Source organism: Astyanax mexicanus, chromosome 1 (genome assembly GCF_023375975.1).
Source record: "Astyanax mexicanus isolate ESR-SI-001 chromosome 1, AstMex3_surface, whole genome shotgun sequence".
NCBI classification, from domain to species: domain Eukaryota; kingdom Metazoa; phylum Chordata; class Actinopteri; order Characiformes; family Acestrorhamphidae; genus Astyanax; species Astyanax mexicanus.
This window is the reverse complement of record NC_064408.1, coordinates 9,712,670-9,740,118: the sequence shown is the minus strand read 5'-3', so window position 1 is coordinate 9,740,118 and position 27,449 is coordinate 9,712,670. Positions and strand designations below refer to the sequence as shown.

The window sequence follows — 27,449 nt, the reverse complement described above, 5'->3', positions numbered from 1 at the left end:
AGTAAAATTAACATTGATGTTTTATTTTATAAACTACAGACAACATTTCTCCCAAATTCCAAAAAATAATGCCATTTAGAGCATGAGAAATGTCTGAAATAACAAAAAAGATGCAGAGCTTTCAGACCTCAAAGGATGCAAAAAAAGAGTTCAGAAATCAATATTTCATGGAATAACCCTGGTTTTTAATCACAGTTTTTATGCATCTTGGCATCATGTTCTCCTCCACCAGTCTTACACACTGCTTTTGGATAACTTTATGCCTTTACTCCTGGTGCAAAAAAATCAAGCAGTTCAGTTTGGTTTGATGGCTTGTGATCATCCATCTTCCTCTTGATTATATTCCAAAAGTTTTCAATTTGGAAAAATCAAAGAAACTCATACTTTTTAAGTGGGCTCCTATTTTTTTTTAACAAGACAGTGCACAACCACATGCTGCGCAATACATTACAAAGGTATGACTATTGAAGAATAGGGTACATATAGTAGACTTGCCTGTCTGCAGTTAAAACATCTTTTAAATGTTGTGGGAATGAATAGCAACTTTACATTTATAGCTCTTTTCTAGGGTCCAATTCTGAGTCTTTAACCAGTTAGGAACCATTTACGCCAGAGAAGCAAAACACAGCTTTTTATAGAAAAAAGCCTGTAAATCCTTGTAAATCCTCTTCTGAGGCAGTGGAGTAAAACTTGGTGTGCTTCGTTTGGCCGTTTGAGGAGGCGGCTCTGTTTCCGGTTGATAAGCAATTGACCCCAAACCACTGCATGGATTTATTTAATGAAGATGAAAATCACTGCAGTGGATAAAACAATTATAACTGTTATAAAACAGTTATGCAAAATTTAACCAGGATGTGGATATGAGGGCAGTGTTGCACAGTCCCACGGCTTCAGAGGAGATTAGAATTATTAGAAAAGGGTTTTGTGTTATAGGAAATTCTTTATCTTGTTTTGTGATGTCACTTTTCCTGGGTAAATATTGGGCTGATCATTGATAGATCAGAGGCCTTCAAATCTGGAACTGGACTCGTTTCTGGACAGTTTCTAGTCATGTTTTTTTGTAAGCACTGGTAGATATCTCAGTTATACTGATAAACATCAGTTCAATACCAATGATTCAGATTTGAAGATCTCTGAGATAGAAAGAGCTGGTCCTACATCAGTATGTAAAGACATCATTTATTCCAAGACAAATAAAGTTAATTAAACCACTTACAGTACTGAATGAGAATCAACGGCCTTTATGTTATTAACTCATCAACATCACTCAGCACCAGAGCTTTGGAGTCCTGCGCAGTCTTTTATACTTGTCTCCTCAGGTGCTAGTACTCAGTAAAATTACTTCCTGAAGGAGTCACATGATCGTGAGAGTCACTGAATGGTGCATTCTGGGTTGTGTAGTCCTGTGACTGGAAATCACAGGTAGAGCTGAATCTGGGCAAGACGGCACAAGTTCATTGCCAGGCGAGACAAAAATAAGGTGGAGCTCATGAAGTGGTCAGCAAATGGAAACTTGGTGATTTTAAAAAGGTGGTCAGTAATGTGGTTTATCCACACTGTTTTTGTTAAATACATTAAATTAGTTACATTTGAACCATATTTTGGTCCACTATGGTTCTAAATAGAGCCATTAACAAAAGCTTTTCCACTAGGTCAGAAAACCTAACTAGGCAGAGTCAATTTAAGATTCAAGAGGAACCAGTGGTTTTAATATAGAACCTTTCAAAGACCTTTTAAAGAGTCACAGTATAGTGGATGGATTTGTATTACAGATCTAAAATATATATATAGAGAACATTCGGTAGCTACTGACCAATTTATATTGGTCTCAAAGACAATCAAAAACATTATGATGAAACTGGCTCTCATCAGGACCACTCCAGCAAAGAAAAAGCAAGAGTTCCCTCTGCTGCCCAGCATAAGTTCTTCATTAAGGTTACCAGCATCAGAAACCACAGGTTAACAGCTCTCCAGATAAGATCACCTAAATGCTTCTTCACAGAGTATTTTGGTTTGTTTAACACGTTTAAGTTACAAAAATATTTCTTATGTGTTCCTTCATAGTCTGGATCACTTCACTATTCATTTACAATGAAAAAATATCGAATGAGAAGGCGTGTCCAAACTTTTGACTGGCTCTTTGCTATCTTACACCTCATTAACAGTATATTTTCACACCTTTTGCCCCTGTGCTGTTAACATAGCATCAGAGTTCAGTAAAAAATCTACACTGATGGTTGTGGTGGTCTGGAAGTGAGGTGTGTTCAGGTACATTTCTGGCGTGTTTCTATATATTTTGGTGGTGGAAAATACAGGAGCTCCACTGACTGATTAAAACCAGGACAACAGTCAATCATCAGAGTCCATTCCTATAGGTGCTCCCAGCACTTGTACACCCACACTTCTTACACACACACACACACACACACACACACACAGACACACTGCAGAGCACAAACCCAGCTTTTAACTCAACAATAAACAGAATAAAGAATAAAATAACATTACTGTTCCCTTAAATGAGCTACTGGTGTATCTTCACAGTGTGAACGAGCAGGTCAGTATCTGTCTCTGCTGAGACATCGCACTGTTAAGAAACGAACGTGCCAAAGTCAGAGCTCACCTGCCTCTTAAAGGGAATGACTACTGGCACACTGATTGGTTTATTTTAAGTTACGCCTAAAATTAACCACACCCATGATTAATTAAGAGAATTAGTACATGCCTTTTGCTTGTTTTGATCCACACATGGTGTATTTTATGATAGCTTATGATACCAAAGACACACTGACACTGCACAATCTGCAATTGACTGGTGCTCTATTACAGATCAAAATACCTTATTTTCTTAATTCATTCTCTTTAATTAACTGTCTCTGCTTGTGGTTAAAGAATATCACATACACTGTTCACACATTTTAAGATCTTCACTCAAGATGAAAGAGGAAGAAAGCAGCACACAAAAGGACACAATGCAAATGAATCATACTGAAAACGTACCTAGAAAGAAACCATTTGCTGCTCTACGGCTTGGTAAACTGTGGGATGATTGAAAATGTAATAAATAGACAAGCCAGTACAATATCTGAACCTGCCCTTGGTTATTGTGCAGATTTTATATATCTGATCTGAGATATCGAGGCCATTATCAGAATACTGTCTCATAGCATAAAAAAGGTTTGATATTTAATTATTTTTACTCTTTTGATTATATTTTTTAAGACTTCAAGAATTCATGAGCTTTGGTTGTGATGAATTGAAGGCCTTTAAAGGAGCCTTTATTCCAAGAAGACACTGTTCTTTATACAAATATTAAAAAAATAATTGAACTAAAAACTAAATTATTTTTAAAAGCTATAAAACTTTAAGTTAATATACATACAATACTGTGCAAATATTGTATATATTTGCAAAAAAGCATGTTTTTGTTTTTTAAATTGCAGATCACATGTAGATACAAGTAAACATAAAAACATAAAATAAGAAAAACAAGAATTTCTCACTTTAAAGAAAGTATTTGACAGATGATTAGATCTAGTTTTGATTGTAGTTTTGGACTAAAATTTGTCACATTTGATCAGCTTAATTATTACTAGTTTTAGTCTAGTTTAGTTGAAGAATAACAGCAATAAATATATTTAAGTCATATATTTAGTCATAGACAGTTAGTCTAAAACTACAGTTAAAATATCTAGTTGGATTTTTATTTTTTACTATTTTAGAAGTTATGTTTTAGACTTTCCTCCTTTAGACTACAAATTTCCTTTCATGTTAGTGTAATGTTTTACTAACATTTAGATGTTGTCTTATGTCAAAAAAGTGATGTAAAACCAGTATGTTTGCATGAATATTATTTGTGTTTAATATAATATTAGTGTTTTAATTTTATTAAAACACTTTTTGCTCAAATATTAAGCTTTTTCAGTCTAATATTAGCATTGATACATCGTTTTTAAATGAAATTTAAACAACAGCTGTTGATTGGTTCAGAAGTTGCCGGTGCATTGTTTAAACCCAATGGAGTTTGAGTTTATTCAAACACGCCGATCGCTCTGTGATTTGCACATTTGGATGTTCCTCAGTTCTGGACCACGTTGTGTGGCATAAGTGGAGCTGACAGCAACCTGCTGTGCGCACACACACACACACACACCTCGCCCACCTCATACACACACTTCACAGAGTGTCCCCGGCCAGCCTGGCCCGGACCCAAATCACTGCTGGCTCTGAGCTCCAGCGGTACGATAAGTGCAGCAGTGCTGGGAGGCAGAGGCAGAAGAAAGGGGTTCTAATCCCTAAACCCAGGCGTCTCTCAGCAGGATGTCTATGGATACATGTTTATAGGTTGGAGAACTAGAAAAAAGAAATGAGAGAGAGAGAGAAAACACAGAAAATTGGAAAAGAAAGAAAGAGACAGAGAGAAAAAGAGAAAGAAAGGGATTCAAGGCAGCCCAGCATGGACTGGAAGTGTCTTAAAGCAATCTGACAACAATTTTTTAGCCTAATCTCTATTCACCACATCTGGAACATCTGGTGAGATTTTATGGGCAAATAAAGGAACTGCCAACTGCATTAATTATAACTTTTACTGTTCTTTTTCTAAGCGCGGGGAAACATCTCAGAAATGACTTAATTAAGCTCAGCCCACAAATGCATTCGTAAGTAGCGGCTGCTGCCAAGTAGAACAAGCTTTACGTTTAAAAAAATGTTTTTTTTTAACCTTAAGCTAAATTAAAGAGATTAAATTTATATATGACTGATGTTAACTTTTTTTGTGAACAACTTTTTATTTATTGAAAGAGATGAACAGTGGGACAGGTCAGTACAGTGGATAATGTGAAACACAGATGAAGACCAAATACACAGAAAAATAGAGCATAATTATGCTGAATTGAGATTCAGTATAGGGGAAAGAAAAACAAACAAACAAACAAACACAAAACACATATATAATTGTAGTTTACAAAGAAAAAAGCCTGTTACAAAAAAAATCTAAATTGGTTAATAATATCTGACCATATATTGATGGTTTTACCTGAAGCTCCCTGAAGTCTAGTGCATGATCGTTCATGAATAGCAATTGACAGAGTATTGGAAATCCAAGTACGAAATAAGGGAAGAGTGGAATTAAACCAGAACTGTAGAATAGTTTTTTTGCAGCTGTAAGATATTGATGTTAACTAAAGAAAAAAATAATACTTTTTTAGTCCCAATGTGGGGTTAAAAAAGATAAAATTCCTTTATAAATAAGTCATTATTCCCATAGGTTTCAATAAATCCCAATAAATGTTTTAGAAAGTTATTGACAGTCTTAGTCAATTGACTAAGCTAAATTAAAGGGATGAAATTTATTTTGATCTGCTACATAAGACTTAGCATCCAATTTATAAAGCTGAGCAATAATAATGTTAACTTAAGATTAGATAATACTCTTTTAGATCTCAATGTGGGGTTTAAAATGATAAATTCCTTTTATAAATGAATCATTATCCCAATAAATGTTCATTGTTAAAGTTAATGACAAAAAAGTTTTATTCTTAGTCATTTGTCTAAAATGTACTTTAATTTTATTAGTCACATTATAACAGCTTATATAGCATTAGTTTTAGTCACGTTTTATGTTGTATGAATTTAAAGAACCAAAGCTAATCTATGCGTTTCAGTTTTAGTCATATATTTTAATGTTTAATACTTTTTGCTAAAATATCTTAAAGATACCTTAAAATGATGTTTAAAAATAATTAAAAATAAATTACATGAAAGTTATATGATTATATATCTAGCATTTATTTATCTTTAACATTCTGATAATTGCTAATAAATAAATTGATAAAAAATATTTCTCATTTTGTCAGCCTCATCTTCTTACATTATAGTTACATTTTTATTAATTAGTAAAAAAAAGTGTAATATGTTGCATCATAGAATTTTTTTTTTAATATTACTATTTGTTTATTTTTTTCTTCTTAGAATTTGATAATAAAATGATAAGTGCCTTACAGTAGCTATAAAGGAGCACATCGGTAGCACAAAAACAGATATGTTACAGGTACAGCCGTTAGAGCGTTTTCAGACCTCAAATAACGCAAAGAAAACAAATTCATATTAATAAATTGAATTCAGAGTTCAGAAATCAGTATTTGGTGGAATAACCCTGTTTTTTAATCACAGTTTTCATGCATCTTGGCATGTTCTCCTCCACTAGTTTTACACACTGCTTTCGGATAACTTTATACCTTTACTCCTGGTGTGAAAATGGGGGCAGTTCAGTTTGGTTTGATGGCTTGTGATCATCCATCTTCCTCTTGATTATATTCCAGAGGTTTTCAATTTGGCAAAAAAAAAAATCATCATTTTTAAGTGATCTCATATATTGTGTGAAGCAGGTGAGAGCTGCAACTCTTTAAATGTTGTTCTGGGTTCTTTGGTGACCTCCTGGATGAGCTGTCCATGCCCTTTTGGAACAATTTTGGTCACTTGGTTATTGCTAGTTTTAGTCTAGTTTTGTTGAAGAATAACAGCAATAAATATATTTTGGTCATATATTTTAGACAATAGTCTAAAACAGGGGTGTCAAACTCATTTTGGCCGAGGGCCACATTGGCATATTGGCTGTCCTCCGAGGGCCAGATGTAACTTATAAATGTAATAAAATGTAACCAAATGTAATATATGTAAATGAATGTAATTACTCCTTAATGTTAAATAACTCTCAATATATTATTTATTCAATCAAATATTACAGTTGCATGGAAAAAATGTTAGCTTGTTGCTCTATTAACATAAATCCTTTTAATTTGTCATGTCATGAAATCCAAAAACTCCATCAATCAAGAACCAAACTATTCAAGTGAATAGAAATGACATCAAGTTATATTAACTTTGAAATTATTAACTGAAATAAGGCTTAATAAATATAAAATCAAAAATTGTGAGCTGTTAAGAACATAGCATTTCCTCAGATTTAGCAGTTCCTCATCCAACCACTAGTGGGAGCTGCAGCAGCAGCACCACAAGTCCGCAGTCTTTACTGAGTCAGAGCTACAGCCCAGCCACGGGCTACTGGGCTCAGCTCAGCCAGTCTGGAGCGTTTTTACAATTTTTAAGTTCTTCTGTGTATGAAATAAAGATTTTTGTAACCGAATAATACAGCTCTCTACAGTTCATCTTTCAGCCCAATCAGCTAACAGCAGCCGTTTAGAGCATGAGTCACTGCTGGGATTACATTATAAACAGGTCAGTTATCGCGCTGCTAACCTCAGGATGTTTATAACTACGGAGTTTAGTGGACACACCACGGCTGCAAGGTTAGACTGTTGAAGGCTACTGAAGACTATTAAAGGCTATTAGAGGTTATTGAAAGGGTTATTGAGGGCAGAAATCAGTAAAGGCTGGTTAGATAAGTGATTCACGTCCTCGTACTTTGCTGCGGTGAAACTGCGACTAGCGCTGTCACAGTGATGTTTATTAACGTCATTAAAACAGATTTTGTCAGCTATTGTCTTATAAATGTTTACACAGAACTTATATCTCTCCTAAAAAGCGTTTATTTTGGTCAGTAACACTCTTCGTAACACAAAAGGCATACCGGTCTTTCGCCTTGAAGCACAGCCGTCCGTCTGCATCAACTTCTCTTTTTCTGGACATTATGGGATAAACATTTATATGTCTCAATTCCACCCGCGAAGTTACACCTTCCCTCCGGCAGGGTTTCCACATCAATGACTACACTGCCGTGTAGTGGCAGTAAGCCGTAACTTTGCGGGTAATACAATCGACAAGCATTGTGGGAAATGTATTTTTTGGTCAAAGAACGCTTCTGACTTATTTATTATAGACACTAAGATCTTACAAGCTCTCGCGGGCCACATAAAAAGACGTGGCGGGCCACATTTGGCCCGCGGGCCTTGTGTTTGACACATGTGGTCTAAAACTAAAGTTAAATATGTAATTAATGTTGAATGTATTACTATTTTAGAAGTTATATTTTAGACTTGTATTCAAATTACGGTAACACTTTCTATGAATGTCATCTTTATTAGACTCTATAACTACATTCATAATATATTATAATGCATTCATAAACATTGCTATAAATATATATAAAAATGCATAACCCACTGTAGCCATGTTTATTTAGCATTATGACTTGTGATTATAGTCAATTATAAGCTATGATTGTGATATACATGTTAAAATAGTATATATCTGTTGTTAATAATCCAGTCCTGCAATGAAAAAGTATGTCACTTTCCTTAGTGTGCACAAAGACCTGTTATAATACATTATAATTGACTATAACTAATATTATATTCAAGACCAGTATAATTCATGAGTGGTTAAAAATATATTTATAGGATTATTTAGGGTGTGTTTATAAGCTGGAAGCTTTTTTAGTCATGATACAAGTCTGCAAGCTGGGACTGAGTTTCTTGGTATTGACTTATAACATGTTATAAACACAGCTATTAATGCATTATAATCACAGTTCATGATGCATAATAAACATGCCTATGATGAATTATAGAGTTTTAAAAATATGTAAAGCCATGTTTATAATGCCTTATGGATGCATTATAATGTGTTATGCATATGTTTATAGAGTCTTATAGAGATGACATTCATAGAAAGTGTTACCCAAATTAACTTTAAATTATGTTTTACTAACATTTATCTCTGTATATTGTGTGAGGCAGGTGAGAGCTGTAACTATTTAAATGTGGTTCTGGGTTCTTTGGTGACCTCCTTGATGAGTTGTCCATGCCCTTTTGGAATAATTTCGGTCAGCCGGCCACTCACCAGTGTAGAACAGAGATGCTACATGTACAGCAGATAGAGATTGTGTAAAATACACTAAAAAGCAGTGTTTCTTTAATGCTGCTCGAGGTTCTTCACTGCCTGGGAGTGAATCATAAACCATAAACCGTAAAGCCATGTGGGCAGGAGCTCCAGCCCCGTCTCTGAATAGCGTCCAGGCCTGGAGGGGACGGTCTCGTCTGCTCCACGTTTTTAGGGAAGGTGAGGAGCTTAAACGGTGTAAACGGCGCTCCGTGGGAGGCTGGTGTGTTTGGGCTGAGGTCAGGAGAGCAGACGGTGGGAGAGGAGGAGGGACGGAGGGGGGAAATTCACTCTGATGAAGGAGAAATAAAGGAGATGGCTCATCTGTCCTTCTGGCTAGTTTCTGTTTGAAACAACTTCTGAGGACCCGCTGCGAGATCTCCCAGCAGGGCTGAGCCAAAAACGCTTCTCAGGAACTACTTCTTACACAACGCTTAGTGCTGAGGCAACATTTCAGCCTGACATTTCTCTTTCCGTGAAGTCCAGTTCTAACGTCTGTGTGGGCGTATGAAACCAAAACTGTTGTAATTTATGTCACTTTCCTACTGACGTCCATTTCCAGCATTTCTTTACTTTAAGGAAACTAATAACTCATTTTTATTGCTGTGCCTTTTAAAACCTGACCTTAGATCTGATTGGTTGTGAATAAATGTACAGAGAAAAACACGCCAAAACATTTCTTTTAAATGCATTGCAAAACAATTGTAGCAAATAAATGCTGAGTTTACAGGAGAAGGAAAAAAACTTTTTATCTTTCAATAAAAGTCAATGGAAAACGACTTTACTCCAAGTCATTTAGAAACATTTCTATTGGTCTTTTCACTGAGTATAAATATATAAATGTATAAATCGTTGCCGTCCAATGAAAAATATATATCTCCAAAACAGCAACTTTACTGGAGAGAGATATAACCTTCTTAACTTTCATTGAATGTGTTAAATTAAAAAGAGTTTATTGCAGGTCATTTTGGAGAATGTCTATCTATTTATAGGTTTATGTTTGAGTAAAATGAACATTGTTGTTTTATTTTATAAACTACAGACAACATTTCTCCCAAATTCCAAATAAAAATACTATCATTTAGAGCATTTATTTGCAGAAAATGAGAAATGGCTGAAATAACAAAAAACATGCAGAGCTTTCAGACCTCAAATAATGCAAAGAACGTTTTAAGAGTTTAGAAATCAATATTTGGTGGATTAACCCTGGTTTTAATCACAGTTTTCGTGCATCTTGGCATCATGTTCTCCTCCACCAGTCTTACACACTGATTTCGGATAACTTTATGCCACTAGTGCAAAAAGTCAAGCAGTTTAGTTTGGTTTGATGGTTTGTGATCATCCATCTTCCTCTTGATTATATTCCAGACGTTTTCAATTTGGTAAAATTAAAGAAACTCTTATTTTTTTCAGAGCTGTATATTGTGTGAGGTGGGTGAGAGCTGCAACTCTTTAAATGTTGTTCTGGGTTCTTTGGTGACCTCCTGGATGAGTCGTCCATGCCCTTTCGGAATAATTTTGGTCAGCCGGCCACTCACCAATATTCCACGTTGATCAATAACTTTGTTTTCTGATCTGTTTTTGAATTTCTTCAGATCATGGCTGATTTTACAGGTCTGGCAGTAATCAGGCCTGGTTGTGGTTAGTAGTGAAATTAAACTCAACTTTCAAAAAAAGTGTGATTTATCACAGTTACATAATGAGAGGGAGGGAGTTGAATAGTTTTTTCCCTTAATAAATAAAATCATTATTTAAAAAGAACTTTTTACTTTTAGTCAGGTTATATTTGTTTGATATTGAAGTTTGTTCGATAATGCGAAAAATGTAAGTATGACAAAAATGCAAAACAAAAGAAATCTGTAAGGGGTCAAACACTTTTTCTTACTTGAGTAAAAAACTTAAGATGATATTTTATTTCAAAGCCTAGATCAGGGGTCGGCAATAGGTGGTTGTTTGAACTATAATGCATAATAATGAAATAAAATAAAATAAAATGCTTCTCTGGTGAGTTTCTGTTTACATTCCTCCCCTGTCTCTCTCTGTCGCACTCGGCATGACTTTAGTTTCTGCCTGTTCTCGTTTTTCTTCCTGTTATTGAGCTCCCTATCTCCTTATAAGGACGTTTTTTCCCGGCCGTGTCTCAATTCACTAGCTGGGGCAGCGGTAGTGTATTGGACTGCGACCCTGACGACACTGGAGCGGTGCGTTTATATACTTTAGAGATCAACTGTTCTGCAGTTGGGCTCAACAACCCTCTGGGCTGGAGAGCTACTAGTCTGTAGCACTCCATCCCATTACACTTCATTTTTTTATTTTTTGTGGCTCACCATGTAATGGATTGTAATTGCCGACCCCTGCCCTAGTATAATGTCCCTTTTTGTCATCATGCAGAATTTGGTGGATAAGTAGAACATCTCAGAAAGTGGATGGGATGTAATGTACACTATATACAAAATTTCAGGCTAATTTCAGGCTGGTTTCGATGCTTTGGGCCCTTTAAGATCTTGAAAGGCACTCGGGTATTCATTCCCAGCAGCAGCCCCCCGCTGTGCTGATCCGATCCTGGAAGGAAAAGAAAGAGAAAGAGAGAGGTATGATGGGGGGATGAGGGGAAGAGGGGATGAGGGGGGGATGAGGGGGGGGGGTGGTGGTTGTATGTAAGTGGGAGGAACCCACACAGCAGAGGAAACTAAACCTGGGCAAAGCTCTCAGCTCGTGATTCATTTCCTTTGGACACTCTAAAAGCTCCAACTTCCTTCCTGCTTGCTGGAACTTGCTAGTATTTCTTGCTGGTAAAAAGGCATGAGTCACGCTCGCGTACGGCAGCTGAAGATGGCTCCTGATCTCAAAGCGGGAAACTGTGTCTGATTCATGCAGAGATTTTTAAATCCTGAGGCGTAATTGGGCGAAGATCAGGGCTCTAGATGTTTGTATATATAGTGCTTGTTTCTATGTACGTTGGATACCGGGTATTTTTCTGCACATTCATTCTTGTTTTTCTATACCTTACCTGGAAATCCTATATATACCAACAAATGTCCCAGCTAACAGAGAACACTAAGAACATTTAGTGACGTTCTGAAAAGTTTCCAAAACAAGGTAAAGCTGTAAAATTACTGGAAAACTATGACATGATAACGGTTTGCATTAAAAAAAGATGTTAAAATGTTTCTCCTATAACACTTCCTAGCAAGACAAATACTAACATTATGAACATTCTAAGAACATCAAAAAGAATTAGTAGATTGAACATTCTAAGAACATTCAGAAAATGTTCTACTAAACAATTCTGTTTAGTTGGTGTTGTTAGCTGGTGTTCCTAGAATATTCCCCATATGTACATATACAAAACTAAATGTGATAATACAAATCCCATATTTATTTAACATATATAACTACATATATGTAATACTCATACCAAATGAATTATGGCAATATGAGACAATATGAACACAATATTTAGGCAAATTAAGTGTCTTCAGTCCAGACAGGGAATGTATGGACAGCTATATACAACTAGATATTATTAGGAAAATAGCTGTAATAAATGACATTATCTTTAAACATGAAGGAAATGTAAATTTTTGAAAAAAAAAAAAAAAAAAAGAAATTCACTTAACCAGACAGCACTGCAGTCTTTATATTATATTTATACTTATATTAGTGGTGTTATAATTAAAATTAAAATACTAGTATATACTTGTATGTTTGAGGGGAGATAAAACCAGTGTGGGGGGGCGCTGGAATAAAAAATTCATGATAAACTGGAGAGGAGACTTCTTTTCTTTCTCTTCTTTTCATCTCAACTTGGTTGTAAGAATTTCTGAATTAGAACTTAATTTGCATTATAAAAGCGCATTTTCATACCTGTAGTTGTTTTTTATGCAGATGGGAGTTTTACTTACACAAAAGGGTTCTGAGGGCAGAAAGAAAACTGATTGGTTCAGAGAAACAACCAATCAATTTAAAGAAGAGGCGGGGGAAAAGGCAGGATCTGCTAAATGAAAAAAAAGACCGGGCAGTTGGATCCAGCCATCTTTGAGGAGTGAAAAATCACAGTTTTTGAAGGTAAGATGCTTTTATTTTTATTAAAATAATATTAATGTACTGAATAAGAGCTTTTTAAGTTAACTTGAAACAGTAGTGTGAATTTTCAGGCTAATTGGCTAGCAAGATTAGCACAGTATTTTCGATAGTCAGCTAGCCAAAAAATAGCAAAAGTAATTAAGTATTTTTTTTTATTATTATTTTAAAGAGTTTATTTTGGGAACAGATATGCCTTATTAAATGAACTTAAAATAATAGTGTGCATTATTAGGCTACTGAGCCAGCTAACCTTGCTAGCTAGCAAGTTCAGATACTTAGGTTAGCTAATTAGCTCCATAGTTTAAAGTAGTTTTGATAAGGTCAGCTAGACATTTGTCAGCTATTAAACAATATTCAGTCTGATATAATCTACAATTATATGAAATTAGGGATAAAAATTGCATAGGGGTTGTTAATGTTAGTCAGATAATAGCAGTGTTCAACAGGCTTTAGCTAGCATGCTTGGTATATTTACTCTTGCTTACTTGGATGTGTAGTAGTGTATTAAGTCATACAAACACAACTTGAGAATGGAAAAGTTTTATACTGCTTTACAGGAATTGTAGAAATGTGTCTCGTGCTGTGTTATAAGCCACTGTAACGTTAATATATAGTTTTTTGCTGCTCTGGGGGCAGACGAATTGATCTATTGACATAAAAGACTCTATAACAGTGTTTTTTAACCTGTGGGCCGCACCCCCCAAGTGGGCTGCAGAGGTATTGCAAGCGGGCCATAGGGCAAAATTCTTTTTTTTTGTTTGTTTGTTCCTATTTTGCAAAGTAAATATGATTTTCAAATATATAAATAGTTTAGCAAATGTAATTTATAATGTGATGTCAATTAGTACTGATGCACACATTGAATTGTTAAATATAACATAGGTGTACTATAACGCTGCTCTTAGGGCAGCAGAACTTGGTTTTGTTTTAAATTATGAGTTACACAACTGCTTCCAATGTACTGTAAGTTTCGCCTTTATCATCCTGATTATCATCATGATTAATGTTGCATTTTGGGTTAGGAGGATTAAATCATATATTCACATAGGTTTGTTTAATTGAAGAATATCTGACTACATACAGCGTATTGCTGCTCTTGGAGCAGCAGAATTGAACCATTGGCATAATGACTGTTTCAGATGAGCATTTGAAATTCAGACACAGCATAATGCTGCTCTTGGGGCAGGAAAACTGAAACATGTACAAGATTAGTCTGTAGGGTTAGCATTACCACTTTATATAGAGGCTAACGCTGCTCTTGGGGCAGCAAAGCACTGGTTTAAAAATCAGAAGTAATTAACTATATGTTTGGGCTTTTTTATACTGATTAATTTTAATGCAGATTTTGGGTCTGTAAAATTGAGCAACACCAATATTAAATCCTGAAATTTAGCATGTTTATATTATATAAAGAATACTGCTACTCTTGGGTACAGGGTTATGTTCTGGGGGCAGCAGAACAGTAGTTGTAAAGGCGGCGGCAATGTACTATAAATTTGAACTGCATCTTACTGATTTATATTATTGTTCATTTTGGGTCAGTATAATTGATTCCTAGCCATATTTAGCAATAATATATTTTATACCAACTAGTGCTGCTCTTGGGGCAGCAGAACTGTTGTTTATTTGTGCAAATCATGTTAGATTAAAATGTTTTTAAGGCTGTAGGGTTGGCTTTAAACGTGTTGATTTAGATTATTGCTGCATTTTGGGTTAGGAGGATTAAATCATATATTCACATAGGTTTGTTTAATTGAAGAATATCTGACTACATACAGCGTATTGCTGCTCTTGGAGCAGCAGAATTGAACCATTGGCATAATGACTGTTTCAGATGAGCATTTGAAATTCAGACACAGCATAATGCTGCTCTTGGGGCAGGAAAACTGAAACATGTACAAGATTAGTCTGTAGGGTTAGCATTACCACTTTATATAGAGGCTAACGCTGCTCTTGGGGCAGCAAAGCACTGGTTTAAAAATCAGAAGTAATTAACTATATGTTTGAACTACATCTTATTGATTCATATTCATTGGGTCATAACTGAACCATGGTAATATCTATCAATAGTGTGTTTGGCTTTAAATCATGTGCTTTGCTACTGGCATAATGGCCAACCTTTTGTAAGAAAAAAAATGAAATGGGCACTGTAACTCCTGTATAGAAGTAATGGTACTATTTTTTTGTTTTCATGTTTTGTTTTGTTTTTTGTTTAGGAAAGAAAATGGAGAATATCTGGATTAAAGGTGTTAGACGAAAGCTGAAGAAGGTTACAGATCCTGATGTCATACAAGAAGTAGTTGTTTTTGACGAGCAATGGGACTTCATGAAATCTTATATCAAGAAATTGGAAGATGAAACTCAGAGCTACTTTAAATCTCCTGTATGTACTCACAAGAACTACTATTACTACGCATGTGAGCGGTCCAGCAAACCAACTGGAAAGAGCAAAGGAAAACCAACACAAACCAGGGCCAACTCTTGTGGGGCCTATGTGTCTTTTAGAATAATAAGAGATGCTGCATTTACAGGTGCTGTTGTGAACAAAATGTTAAAACACCATGGACATGATGTTGACATTCAAGAAGAGGGTGTAAAAAACCCTGTTGACCCAGAGCTACTAGGTTTCATTGAAATGTGGCTTGAGCAGGGACTGTCAGTTTCTGAAACACTTTTAAAGAGTGTTGATTGGGCAGAACGTCATGGACATGTAGACAAACACAATCGTCGTTATTATGTTACACCAGAAGACATAAGAACAATCAAAAAGAGCATAAATGCACTATTTTTTCCTGACGTGAATGATAGTGTCAGTGTGGATATTCTAGCCACATCAGAGCTGAAAGAAAACATTTCTTTTTATCAGCCTTTAAGTGAAGAAAATCCATTGATAATTGTAGTGCAGACTCCCTGGCAAAAAGAACTCCTGAAATTACATCCACATCCCATGATGTTCATGGACGCCACCTACAAAAGCATAACTTCGTATGGCTATGCATTCTATGCACTTCTTCTGAGCAACAGCATTGGTAGAGGAGTTCCATTTGCATACTTCATAGTCAGTGAGGAATCAGCAGCCACACTCTCTCTCTGTCTAGAAAAGCTTTCTAGCTCTAACCCTGGTTTTTATCCCAGGTTAGTATCCTATTGCTTTTGATCAGATTTTTCAGTTTATTGACCAGAGATATGTATTGTTATTTGCTAAAACTCCATTGAGGTTAACATTCATTTAAATGATGCATTTTTAGTGCTGTCAGAGTAAGTTATTTTTTTAAACATGAATAATTTTGCCAATTGTGGGGTATTTAACTTTTTTAACAGAGCCTAGTGACTTATTAGTGTTGTTTCACTTTTAGTTTTTGCATTTACTTTTGATATTTATGGTGATATATGTAAACTTGGCATGTCTACTGCGCAAAGGTTTATATATATATTGCTTTTCATTTATATTGAAATATGGATTAAATTTTGTATCCTCTCTCTCTATTCTCTTTTCATTCCTCTGTAGGTCAGTGATGGTTGACAAGGACCTAAAAGAGCTCAAGGCAATAGCACAGGTTTTTCCTTCAGCAAAGGTCCTCATATGCTGGTTTCATGTTCTGCAGGTACACATTAGAAAACATTTGGATGGCAACGGCTACTGACATTCAGAAAGTTTTGCATGAAATTGTATGTATATATTACTATTATCATTACTGATAATTTAATTCTCTAATAAACTAGTAGGAATATTTTATTACAACTCCAATTTCAATGAAGTTGGATGTTGTGTAGAACATATATAAAAACAATACAATGATGTGCTAATCCTTTTTAACCTACATTCAATACGCTACAAAAAACAAAACGGATACATTCTTTTTTAAATATATATATTTACTCATTTTGAATTTGATGCTGCAACATGTTCCAAATAAGAGTTGGGAAAGGGACATGTTTACCACTGTGTTACATCACCTTTCCTTTAAAAACACTCAGTAAGCATTTGGAAACTGAGGACAATAATAGTTAAATCTTTGTAGGTGTAATTCTTTCCCATTTTTGCTTGATGTACAATTTCAGCTGTTCAACAGTCTGGGGTCTACATTGTTGTATTTAGTGCTTTAAAATGTGCCACACATTTTCAATGGGAGACGGGTCTGGACTGCAGGCAGGCCAGTCTATTACCCGCACTCTTTTACTATGAAGCCATGCTGTTGTAACATGTGCAGAATGTGGCTCTGCATTGTCTTTCTGTAAAAAGCAGGATGTCCCTGAAAAATATATCGCTTGGATGGCAGCTCCAAAACCTGTATGTACCTTTCAGCTTTAATGGAGCTTTAGATATGTGAAGATTACCCATGCACTTTTGTCGTTTTGGGCCTTGTCACTTACTTGCAGGGATTTCTCCAGATTTTCTGAATCATTTGATGATATCATGGGCTGTTGATAAAATCCCTTTGCAATTTCATATTGAGAAACATTCTTAAACTGTTGGACTGTTAGATCATGAACCTTGCTTGTGAACAACTAAGCATTTCAGGGATGATCCCTTTATAACTAATTATGACACTCATCTGTTTCCAGTTAACCTGTTCACCTGTTTTTTTGAGCATTCCTTAGTTTTCCCAGTCTTTTGTTGCCCCTTTTTTGGAAAGTGTTGCAGCCATCAAATGAGTGAATATGTAAAAAACAATGAAGTTTATCTGTTTAAACATTTCATATTTCATTTCTGTTTAAACATTTCAACTTGAGTTTGTAGTGTATTAAGTTGAATATAGTTTGAAAAGACTTTGCAATCATTGTATTATGTTTTTATTTATGTTTTACACAACGCCCCAACTTCATTGGAATGGGATTTATATAAGAGAGCAGCATATTTAATTACTCTTTAAGACATATTTGAGTATTGTAGAATCTCCTGAAAATAGCCTCCGGTTTGTGTGCTCATCTTCTATAATAGTTTTGTAATGTTTAGGTAAATAAAGGTGCAGCTATACTAAATTAGTCTAGTTGTGTAAGAGATGTACAGTGTTACAACATCTGTTACTGACTGAGGCTCATTACAGGGAGATTTTAAGTCTATACCCGCTATTTATTAAATTATTTGCCCCTCAGCTAATTCATTTAAATTGTACAATTTAAAATACTTTCTCAACAGAAAGTGATGAATGTGATTAAGTTCAAATAATTTAGATTAATTAATCAGTAAGCGTGTAGTTACATCTAGAAAAGGAGAACAGTTTGTGTATGATGGCTTTTTCAAATACCTAAATAATTTGGATAAATTTAGTCCATTACCCTACCCATATAATGGATCCATCCAGGTGTGGTTTAGATCTGTGTGGATGCCTGGTTTAGGGTATTCACTACAATATGCATACAAGAAATGCATTGTTTTACTATTTAAAAAAATGATATAAATATTGATCATTCAATATTTTTTTAAATTTAATTTACCAAATAGGCAGTACACAGGTGGTTGGTAAAGAGAGATGGAGGAAACCTTCCAGTGGACCAAAGAAACATGGTCATTCAGGCAATGGCAGCAATGAAGGTGTGCCTAACGGTAAGATGTACTTTTGTACTTGATATAAGTAGTTAAATATTTGAATAAAATTCTTTTCACATTATTCATCTCTTGTTTGTAAAATAAAGTTTGTCTTCAGATTTACTTAGATGCCCTTTAACTTATTAAAACTTTTACATTGAATGTTTTGCAAGATTGTACCTATTATAATATGTGTTCCTGTGTTTTTCAGGAAGAGGAGTTCATCAACACAGCCGACGTAAAATGCAAGGAGCTGGATTCCTACCTTGGCAGTTCACATGTAACCGCCTACTTGAAGCCTCAGTGGATTTCTTGTGGACAGCTGTGGTCCAATTTTGGCAGGTCATTCAGTCATGAGAACAGTGAAACCAACAACAAAGCAGAAAGGTTTGAGTTGTATATTGGTTTATTTATTGCAATAATTTGCTATTTTAATCACTTTATACTGATAGAGCCTGCTTCTACAAATTTTATGGTATATTAGTAATGGCAATACTTATTGTAAAATTTGACAACAATTAGTATTGGCTCACTAAAACATGCTGCTCTTAAAAACAGCATATGTCATAATGTTGTCTTTACGCATTGCTGTGGTCTGATATTTATATACACACATAATTTTATGGAAATGTAGTGATACCTATTTTTCAGAGACAGAATGAGTGTACAACATACATCTCTAATAGAAAAAAAAAAATGTTTAGACAAAGTAAAAATATGAATTGTATATTAGAATTTTACTTTGTCTGATATTAAAATTAGCTTGTTAATCTGAAAAAGGTAAGCATGACAAAAAAAGCAAAACCAAAAGAAATCTGTAAGTGGCAAATACTTTTTTCCCAGCACTATATGTTGCACCCTCATTCTGCTTCAAAAAGAACAGGGGTTGGTTTCCCGAAAGCTTCGTAACGCTAAGAACTTCGTTAACTCGTACTTAAGATTGATCGTTAATTAAAGAGTGTTTCCCAAACCGGTGCGTAACTAAAGTACTACGTAAACTCGCTCGCAGATTAACGAGTAACCTGACCCAGTCGTTATTCATAACATTCTACTTAAAGGGGATTTTGCTTGCAGTTCAGCACTTTAAGCACCAGGGACCGCCAATTTTGAGGGAGAAAAAGTATTATTTCTGTGCTTGAATCTATTATATTATATTATATTATATTATAATGCCAACTGTAGCTTGTAGTCTAACTGGGCATATTGGAATTGAACAATTACACACATAAATAAATTAGTAAAATACAGATTAGCAATGTTAGAGTTCTTGATATTAATGCAGCAATTAATGCAACCAATTAATTCCTGCAGATGATGCTCACGGTCTAAGAAAAGCTGCTGTATCCAAGTCTGTGCATTCTGTATCGTGGCGGTTACTGTGGCATACACGCTCCTATACATAATTCCCACCAGGCCGGGAATTACAGCACAACAAAATATATTTCCATTATCTAGTAAACAAAAAGGTATATGGCCTTCACAATCTCCTGACCTAAACCTGATGAACTGAGATGGTGATTTGAGGTGAGCTGGAGCTCAGCAGCGACTATTGTTCAGCACCTCCAGGAACTCCAGGAGACGCTGAGAAAACTATATTTATATAATAAATAATAATTATGCTATATAAATCTAATATAGTATATATATATATATATGTGTGTGTGTGTGTGTGTGTTAATTTATTTATTTACAGGAATAAATATATAGAGACATATACACATATAGACATACAGGAACATATGTATACGTATTATAATATTATTTTATTATTACTATCATTATTATTAATAATAATAAATCAATTAACATTAATAATATGAATTAATATAATATATATTTATGTAATACATATTAATAATAGTAAACAAGTTTAATGTTTTAAAATAGATTTGATTTTTGATTATTCATTATTCATATGTATCTTTAGGAGTATTTTTTCAATGCCAAAGTACATCTAAATTAAAATTTCAGAATATGTATAATGTTGATGATTACAACACATTTCTACGTTTTTAGGGTGTAATAGTGAATAAATACTGGATATTTGGCAGTGTTGAATCAATGTTTTTGGTTCGACTGAGACTTCTTTAAACTTGTTTGTTAATTTTCGCTTTGCGAAGCTCTTTGGGAAACACTCGGAGAACTGGCTTGTTCTTTACTCACGTCATTCGTTATTCACTAAGACTGATCGTTTTCGGGAAACCCACCCCAGTTCAATAAAGTTTTTGAAAACCATTTCAAAAAACACACCTTTAATCAACACTTCTTTTATGTTTCTTACATAGATTCTTCCTTACAATTAAATATCAGTTTCTAAAGGGAAACACAAACCGGCGGATTGATCAGCTGCTTCGCTTGCTGTGTGGAGATCTCCAGAAATATTATTGGTAATTAAACTATTCTATTTTTTTTTAATTTTCTGTTCTTTATTACTTTTTTCACACATTTCCATATGTAATGACTGATTCTGTCTGTGTTATTTTAAGTTACATGGAAGACTTGGCAGAAATTGGACGGATCAAGGGAGCCAACACTGAAGACTTTTCTAATGCTGTCAAAAGTATGATTGAGAAAGGGCTTGATTCAAAATGTACAATTAATGAAAATGGAACATGTGTTGTTCCACCTGATACAGGTGCACAGAATAACACAGTTGATTTGGTGATGGTTAAATGTGACTGCAGAAGATCCAAAAGTGGTGCCATGTGTAAACACATTGTTTTCTCAAAAACAGTTGCACAGCAACAAGGAATAGACATTCAGGACATCAGGAATTCTGTTGCTAAAAAAATAATTAGCAGTCATTCATACTTTTCAGATGAGGAAACCCTCACAGTCTTTCACAGTGATGGGAGTTCAGGAACTATAAATCACAGAAGTTCAAACTTGTGTACATGTGTAGCAAATAGTTATGGTGAGAAATGTGTCTGTGTTTTGGTTCGTAGCATCCTCTTCTTGGCGCAGACACCTTGTGAGCTGATCTCAAATGATCCAGTTTGCCACAAAACACCCATGATAAAGTCAAAGGCTGACTTGCAGACCATGCTAACAGACCTTATTAAATGGAGTCAATCAGACAAGTACACTAAGAATGAAGAACTGTACAAGACAGTCGAGAGGGCACATAAGCTTGTTTTTTCAAACTTTTGTAGTCTGTCTAGAAAAAAAAGAACAACAGCACTACATGCCTATCGGCAAAGGATAAAGAAAGCACAAAAAGCTGTCACTATGAATTACATTTGTAAACGGAAAAGCAGAGGGAAAAAAAAAAAATTAGTAAAATTGAGCTAAATGTAAAAAGAGTTTTCTCCATCTTCAAGCTGCTCTTTAGAAGATACAAGGTTTTAACATTGTAATAATATGCAAGTGGTTTACAATGAATGTTGATGTCAAGTTCTTGAGACACTTTAATGAGATGTATAGAATGCATTATCTGTCAATTGTAATTGTTTTAAGTTAATAACTACCACTGTCAGAAATATAAGAAGCCCTCTTTCTATTGCAGTATTTGAAAAGAAAAAGAGGCAAACGTGTTAGAATCATAAGATGTTTTCAACAAATGATAATGAAATTCCTGTAAGTTAACTATGAGCTGCTAATTTATAGTTGAGTTGAGATTCTCTTTTAAAAACATCTGCAAAACCCCCAAGTAGTCAACTTTGTAATTGCATAGAATTGTACAATGTACTTGTTTTGGAAATACCTTGATTTAGATGAGTTTTCATAATTCCTACTGTGTGGAGTACCACAATTGTGTCATGTTTGGATTTACTGAGAAGCTCTTTCAAATGTATTTGATTTGTTTATTTGATTTACCAACTGCTTCACACTGGGATTCTCCAATATGGTGGAAAAATAAAATAAACAAATAATAAAAAGGATTGTAAATCTTTATTTACAATTACATTGTACACACAAAAACAATATTCAAAAACTAAAATACGTACATAACAAAGTAAAAAAAACAATCCCAAATGTATTTTTAGCAACAAAGTAACCAACACATATTGTAGTTAGTAGGCATATAACAAGGTTTCAAGCATGAAGCTAGTGTATATAACTATGAACATAATGTAAGCAGACAAAACAGTTGAAATTGGTTCTAATTCATGATTGTAATGCTTTCATTTTCTCTTTAAGACATGCATCAATTAATTCAAAAGTGCCTTTTATAACTGCAGGCCCAAGACCGTGAGTTGCCAGGTCAAATGTATGCCAGTTCGTCTCCAAAGCTTTTTCCACAGCTTTTAGGGTCTTTCTGCAAATGATAAAAACAAAAACAATGTTTATCCTTCCAGTTAAACTTGATAGCAAATGTTGTATGTCACTGATTCTTGAGAATTTGCATCACTAAGAAAAATGCAAATTCTGTTGGAAATGAAAAACATTTTCACGAATAAAAACAATCAAGGTTATAATCAGGGGCTCTTTTGAAAATATATAAGGATGTTTTATAGGTTTAGTTTTAATTAATAATTTATATAATGATTATTAAATGATTATATGCTGGGCTATTACCTACAAAATCAGTTGTCCTCTGTTAGGAGATTTTCATTTCAATTTATTAAAACTCTAAAAGTAATAATTGAATTAAATAATATCTTTACCACATGATTATTTTGGGGTTGCTTAATTTGTTCTACATATTCAACACCTCCATAAGATATTTATAAAAAGCAATACAATCAGGAAACTACAAGGTCAGCTACATTTCTGAGGACCCCATATTCAAACCTTAAGCTCTACAGCATGTTTCAAGATCACGTAAGCTCCTGAACGTTTCCTGTTTTCTCTTAAACTTAAATTAATATTTTTGGACACTGCTACTGTCACAATCATAACATGTCAACACTCTAAGTTTTATAAAAAAAATTACATTAGATTAAACAAACTAGATATCTGAAGCAGGTAGCAAACAGAGGGGAAATAAGATGGCTAATGTAACAACTCATGAAATACTATGTGAGAGAGTAGATTTTTTTCACCACTGTGAGTTTTTCTGTTTGACAGCGGTGACAGACACCCCCATATGGTCCTCAACAGAGTATAATATAGAATATAATTACTGATCCAAATAAATCATTAACCTTTCATTAAATTGCACATTATTACTGGTGGTAATTACTATTTTTTACTATGATGATTTGATATTTGATGATATGAAGATGGGGTACTTTTAATAATGATATTGCTTAATTTTATCTTATATTCATTGAAAAATGTTTATTACAGAGCTCAGCTATAGTTATTTTTTGGACCAAATAATTAAATAAAGTTGTTGACTTATTGAATTAGGCTTAAAGTAAAAGTTTTTTTTTAAAAGTACACTTTAAACTATACAAAAATTAATACAAGTGAATATTTATCAGCATTTATGTGTACCAAGAATGGCAGATAATTATTTAAAAACTCTAAACACATTAAAGTTTCACGGTGACACCAGTACATGAACAGCCAACACCTTAGTCTATAATTATATACCTTTAGATTTTGTAAATTAACTTACCTGCAGTCCTCTGTTTTGGCCATGCCTTCGTGGACATTTCCATCCTCTAACAAGGCTTGACCCACTTTCTTCTGGGGTATGAATTTAGCTGCCAAATATGTTATATCATCAGCCAGGTCACGACATTCATCTAAAACAAAGTCATTGCAAAGAACATAATTTTTGATGTTAGAATTAAAATATGTACAAATATATATCATATAATAATATGTGTGTCAGGGTGTGTGTGTGTGTGTGTGTGTGTGTGTGTGTGTGTATTTGTGTGTGTACCTTCACAAAGTTTGGAGCACAGTGAAGTTAACTTTGTGCGTTTTGAAGGATTCACCTCCAACTCTGCCAACTTCTGTTCTATGTTTCTTTTTTGACCTTTGGCCTTTCTTAGATAAGCCACCACAGTGTTTGCAGAGTAGCTCTCCGGTTGAGCACATCTTCTCTGCAGTTCATCAGTTGTGACCAGGTATCTGAAATATCAATAATATATCTATGATCTTGAGGAAGCTGGGGTGCTTAATAAAATGCATAGGATGCACAGGATTGGGGAAAAATGACTCGAAACATATCAATTCATTTATTTAATAACTGCGATTTCAACACAAATGGAACTGGAAAAAGAAACAGGTAATTGAATAGAATGTTAATTAATTAAAATGTACCTTTTTGTTTGGTGGAAGTCTGATACTTTTAAAACACTTTCCACGATGAATCCTTCTGTAAAACAAATAAGACAATTCAAATAAATGTAGGCAAATGAATTGCTTTATCCATAACTTGATGTCTCTGGATAAGCCCAGTAAAAAATAAAAAGTAGGGGCACCGAGTGGTCCAGCGGTCTAAGCGCTGCCACTATGAGCAGGAGGTCGCAGGTTCGAACCTCAGCTCATGCAGGCTTCACATGTATCGGAGGAAGCATGTGTTAGTCTCACCCTCCTGGTGTGTTGGGGCATTACTAGTGATGGGGGGAGTCCTAACAAGTGGGTTGGGTAATTGGCCTTGTAAATTGGGGAGAAAAAGGGAAAAATTTGAAATAAAATTATTAAAAAAAATAAAAATAAAAAGTACATTTAGTCCTGTGAACATGCTCCTCCCAAATATAACGGAATCATCTGAATTATAAGTAATTCAGTCAAAATATGAATGTTGCTACATCTAATCTAATATTGCTGTGCAATGACCTTACTTTTTAAAATTAACGTTTTTTTTTTCAAATGAGGTTAGTAAAGTTTCTGTGGCAGTAGTAAATTACAGTTTAAGAAGTTATAGTTCCTAGTTCTGTGATACTTGACAATAACCAACAATGATAAGGAATTTGCTTAAAATTATTTTACAATCAGATTTAATCATTTTCAACAATTACCAAAACTTATTTTTTATAAGACATGGAGTGCTAAACGGACCTGTTGTTTGTCCAGTCATATATGACAGCATTAAGCGTTTCTAGGACTGCTAAAAGGTAATATGCAAATACAAAGATGGCTTAAGATCCAACCAGGCAATGCTTTTGGTTAGAATAATTTACCTGGAAGACCCATCATATTCTACTTTACTACTCTTCTATTTGGAATGAAAACACATTCCAAAAATGTACTACATCATGTGTAAAAACTATTCCAAAACAAAATTGTTTTAGAAGATTTGTATACAACAAATTAACACAACATTAACGCCCTTGAATTGAGCAGAAGTTTAAAGTTTGGGCCAGTTACTCTAGTCATCTAATTTTCTATTTACTTGTCTGATCTCCTGGACTTTGTCCTGAAATATCTTCTCCCTCAGCTTCTTTGTCTCTGCTGCTTTGTCCTGAAATATCTTCTCCCTCAGCTTCTTTGTCTCTGCTGCTTTGTCCTGAAATATCTTCTCCCTCAGCTTCTTTGTCTCTGCTGCTTTGTCCTGATATATCTTCTCCCTCAGCTTCTTTGTCTCTGCTGCTTTGTCCTGAACTGTCCTCTCCCTCAGCTTCTTTGTCTCTGCTGCTTTGTCCTGATATATCTTCTCCCTCAGCTTCTTTGTCTCTGCTGCTTTGTCCTGAACTGTCTTCTCCCTCAGCTTCTTTGTCTCTGCTGCTTTGTCCTGATATATCTTCTCCCTCAGCTTCTTTGTCTCTGCTGCTTTGTCCTGAACTGTCCTCTCCCTCAGCTTCTTTGTCTCTGCTGCTTTGTCCTGAAATATCTTCTCCCTCAGCTTCTTTGTCTCTGCAGCTTTGTCCTGAACTGTCCTCTCCCTCAGCTTCTTTGTCTCTGCTGCTTTGTCCTGAACTGTCCTCTCCCTCAGCTTCTTTGTCTCTGCTGCTTTGTCCTGATATATCTTCTCCCTCAGCTTCTTTGTCTCTGCTGCTTTGTCCTGATATATCTTCTCCCTCAGCTTCTTTGTCTCTGCAGCTTTGTCCTGAACTGTCCTCTCCCTCAGCTTCTTTGTCTCTGCTGCTTTGTCCTGAACTGTCCTCTCCCTCAGCTTCTTTGTCTCTGCTGCTTTGTCCTGATATATCTTCTCCCTCAGCTTCTTTGTCTCTGCTGCTTTGTCCTGAAATATCTTCTCCCTCAGCTTCTTTGTCTCTGCAGCTTTGTCCTGAACTGTCCTCTCCCTCAGCTTCTTTGTCTCTGCTGCTTTGTCCTGAACTGTCCTCTCCCTCAGCTTCTTTGTCTCTGCTGCTTTGTCCTGATATATCTTCTCCCTCAGCTTCTTTGTCTCTGCTGCTTTGTCCTGATATATCTTCTCCCTCAGCTTCTTTGTCTCTGCTGCTTTGTCCTGAACTGTCCTCTCCCTCAGCTTCTTTGTCTCTGCTGCTTTGTCCTGAACTGTCTTCTCCCTCAGCTTCTTTGTCTCTGCTGCTTTGTCCTGATATATCTTCTCCCTCAGCTTCTTTGTCTCTGCTGCTTTGTCCTGAACTGTCCTCTCCCTCAGCTTCTTTGTCTCTGCTGCTTTGTCCTGAAATATCTTCTCCCTCAGCTTCTTTGTCTCTGCAGCTTTGTCCTGAACTGTCCTCTCCCTCAGCTTCTTTGTCTCTGCTGCTTTGTCCTGAACTGTCCTCTCCCTCAGCTTCTTTGTCTCTGCTGCTTTGTCCTGAACTGTCTTCTCCCTCAGCTTCTTTGTCTCTGCTGCTTTGTCCTGAACGGTCTTCTCCCTCAGCTTCTTTGTCTCTGCTGCTTTGTCTTGAACTGTCTTCTCCATGAAGAGCTGTATAGTCTTTGTTGCTTTGTCCTGGATCATCTTCTCTTTGAACTTTATCATAATTTTGTCCTGAACTGACTATTTCCTGAACTCCTGTGTTGTCTTGGTTGCTTTGTCCTGTACTCTCCTCTACCTTAACTGGATTTCTTCTTTCCTGCCCTATTAAATGCAAAACTCAATAATTGAATATTTTAAATAGTAAACAAACAACATTTGAAAAATAACAAAGGCTAAGAGAAAAAAAAAAAACTTTAGAGAGCCTATCACTTCATATTATAGTATATAGTAGTGGATCTCAAGGAATTGAGAATCCTATTGCGAATA

The 27,449-nt window shown here is 35.1% G+C and overlaps 2 protein-coding genes across 6 annotated transcripts; one reads left to right on the top strand and one right to left on the bottom strand.

The window, feature by feature from the left end:
• The first annotated feature begins 12,726 nt into the window (after positions 1-12,726).
• On the top strand, positions 12,727-22,332 carry LOC125780992 (uncharacterized). 2 transcript variants are annotated; one of them, XM_049463623.1, is made up of 7 exons: positions 12,727-12,906; positions 15,141-16,059; positions 16,433-16,529; positions 18,371-18,472; positions 18,666-18,841; positions 20,740-20,841; positions 20,941-22,332. In XM_049463623.1, exons 2-7 carry the CDS (start codon positions 15,149-15,151, stop codon positions 21,743-21,745), a joined length of 2,193 nt encoding a protein of 730 aa, XP_049319580.1. In that variant the 5' UTR covers positions 12,727-12,906; positions 15,141-15,148; the 3' UTR covers positions 21,746-22,332. The 2 variants fall into 2 exon arrangements, with proteins under 2 accessions (XP_049319580.1, XP_049319525.1); XM_049463568.1 differs by lacking the exon at positions 12,727-12,906 and having other exon boundaries at positions 14,365-16,059.
• Positions 22,333-22,576: 244 nt separating this feature from the next.
• On the bottom strand, positions 22,577-27,160 carry LOC125781028 (DNA ligase 1-like). Of its 4 annotated transcripts, XM_049463877.1 has the most exons (4): positions 25,689-27,160; positions 24,884-24,949; positions 24,614-24,668; positions 24,290-24,421 (listed from the first exon to the last, which is right to left on the bottom strand). In XM_049463877.1, exons 1-3 carry the CDS (start codon positions 27,123-27,125, stop codon positions 24,642-24,644), a joined length of 1,530 nt encoding a protein of 509 aa, XP_049319834.1. In that variant the 5' UTR covers positions 27,126-27,160; the 3' UTR covers positions 24,290-24,421; positions 24,614-24,641. The 4 variants fall into 4 exon arrangements, 3 of the variants coding, with proteins under 3 accessions (XP_049319834.1, XP_049319877.1, XP_049319796.1); XR_007424080.1 differs by lacking the exons at positions 24,290-24,421; positions 24,614-24,668; positions 24,884-24,949 and adding exons at positions 22,577-22,712; positions 23,961-24,090; XM_049463920.1 differs by lacking the exon at positions 24,884-24,949.
• Positions 27,161-27,449: the final 289 nt, after the last annotated feature.

Bases quoted from the DNA above. Each gene is read 5' to 3' on its own strand.
- LOC125780992 (XM_049463568.1), top strand. From the start codon at position 15,116: ATGTTTTGTTTTGTTTTTTGTTTAGGAAAGAAAATGGAGAATATCTGG. The intron at 16,530-18,370 runs GTACACATTAGA...TTTACCAAATAG, and splicing joins GCTGGTTTCATGTTCTGCAG to GCAGTACACAGGTGGTTGGT. The intron at 18,473-18,665 runs GTAAGATGTACT...TGTGTTTTTCAG, and splicing joins CAATGAAGGTGTGCCTAACG to GAAGAGGAGTTCATCAACAC.
- LOC125781028 (XM_049463839.1), bottom strand. From the start codon at position 27,125: ATGGAGAAGACAGTTCAAGACAAAGCAGCAGAGACAAAGAAGCTGAGG. The intron at 24,950-25,688 runs GTAAATAGAAAA...CCAATTTACAAG, and splicing joins AAGTCCAGGAGATCAGACAA to GCCAATTACCCAACCCACTT.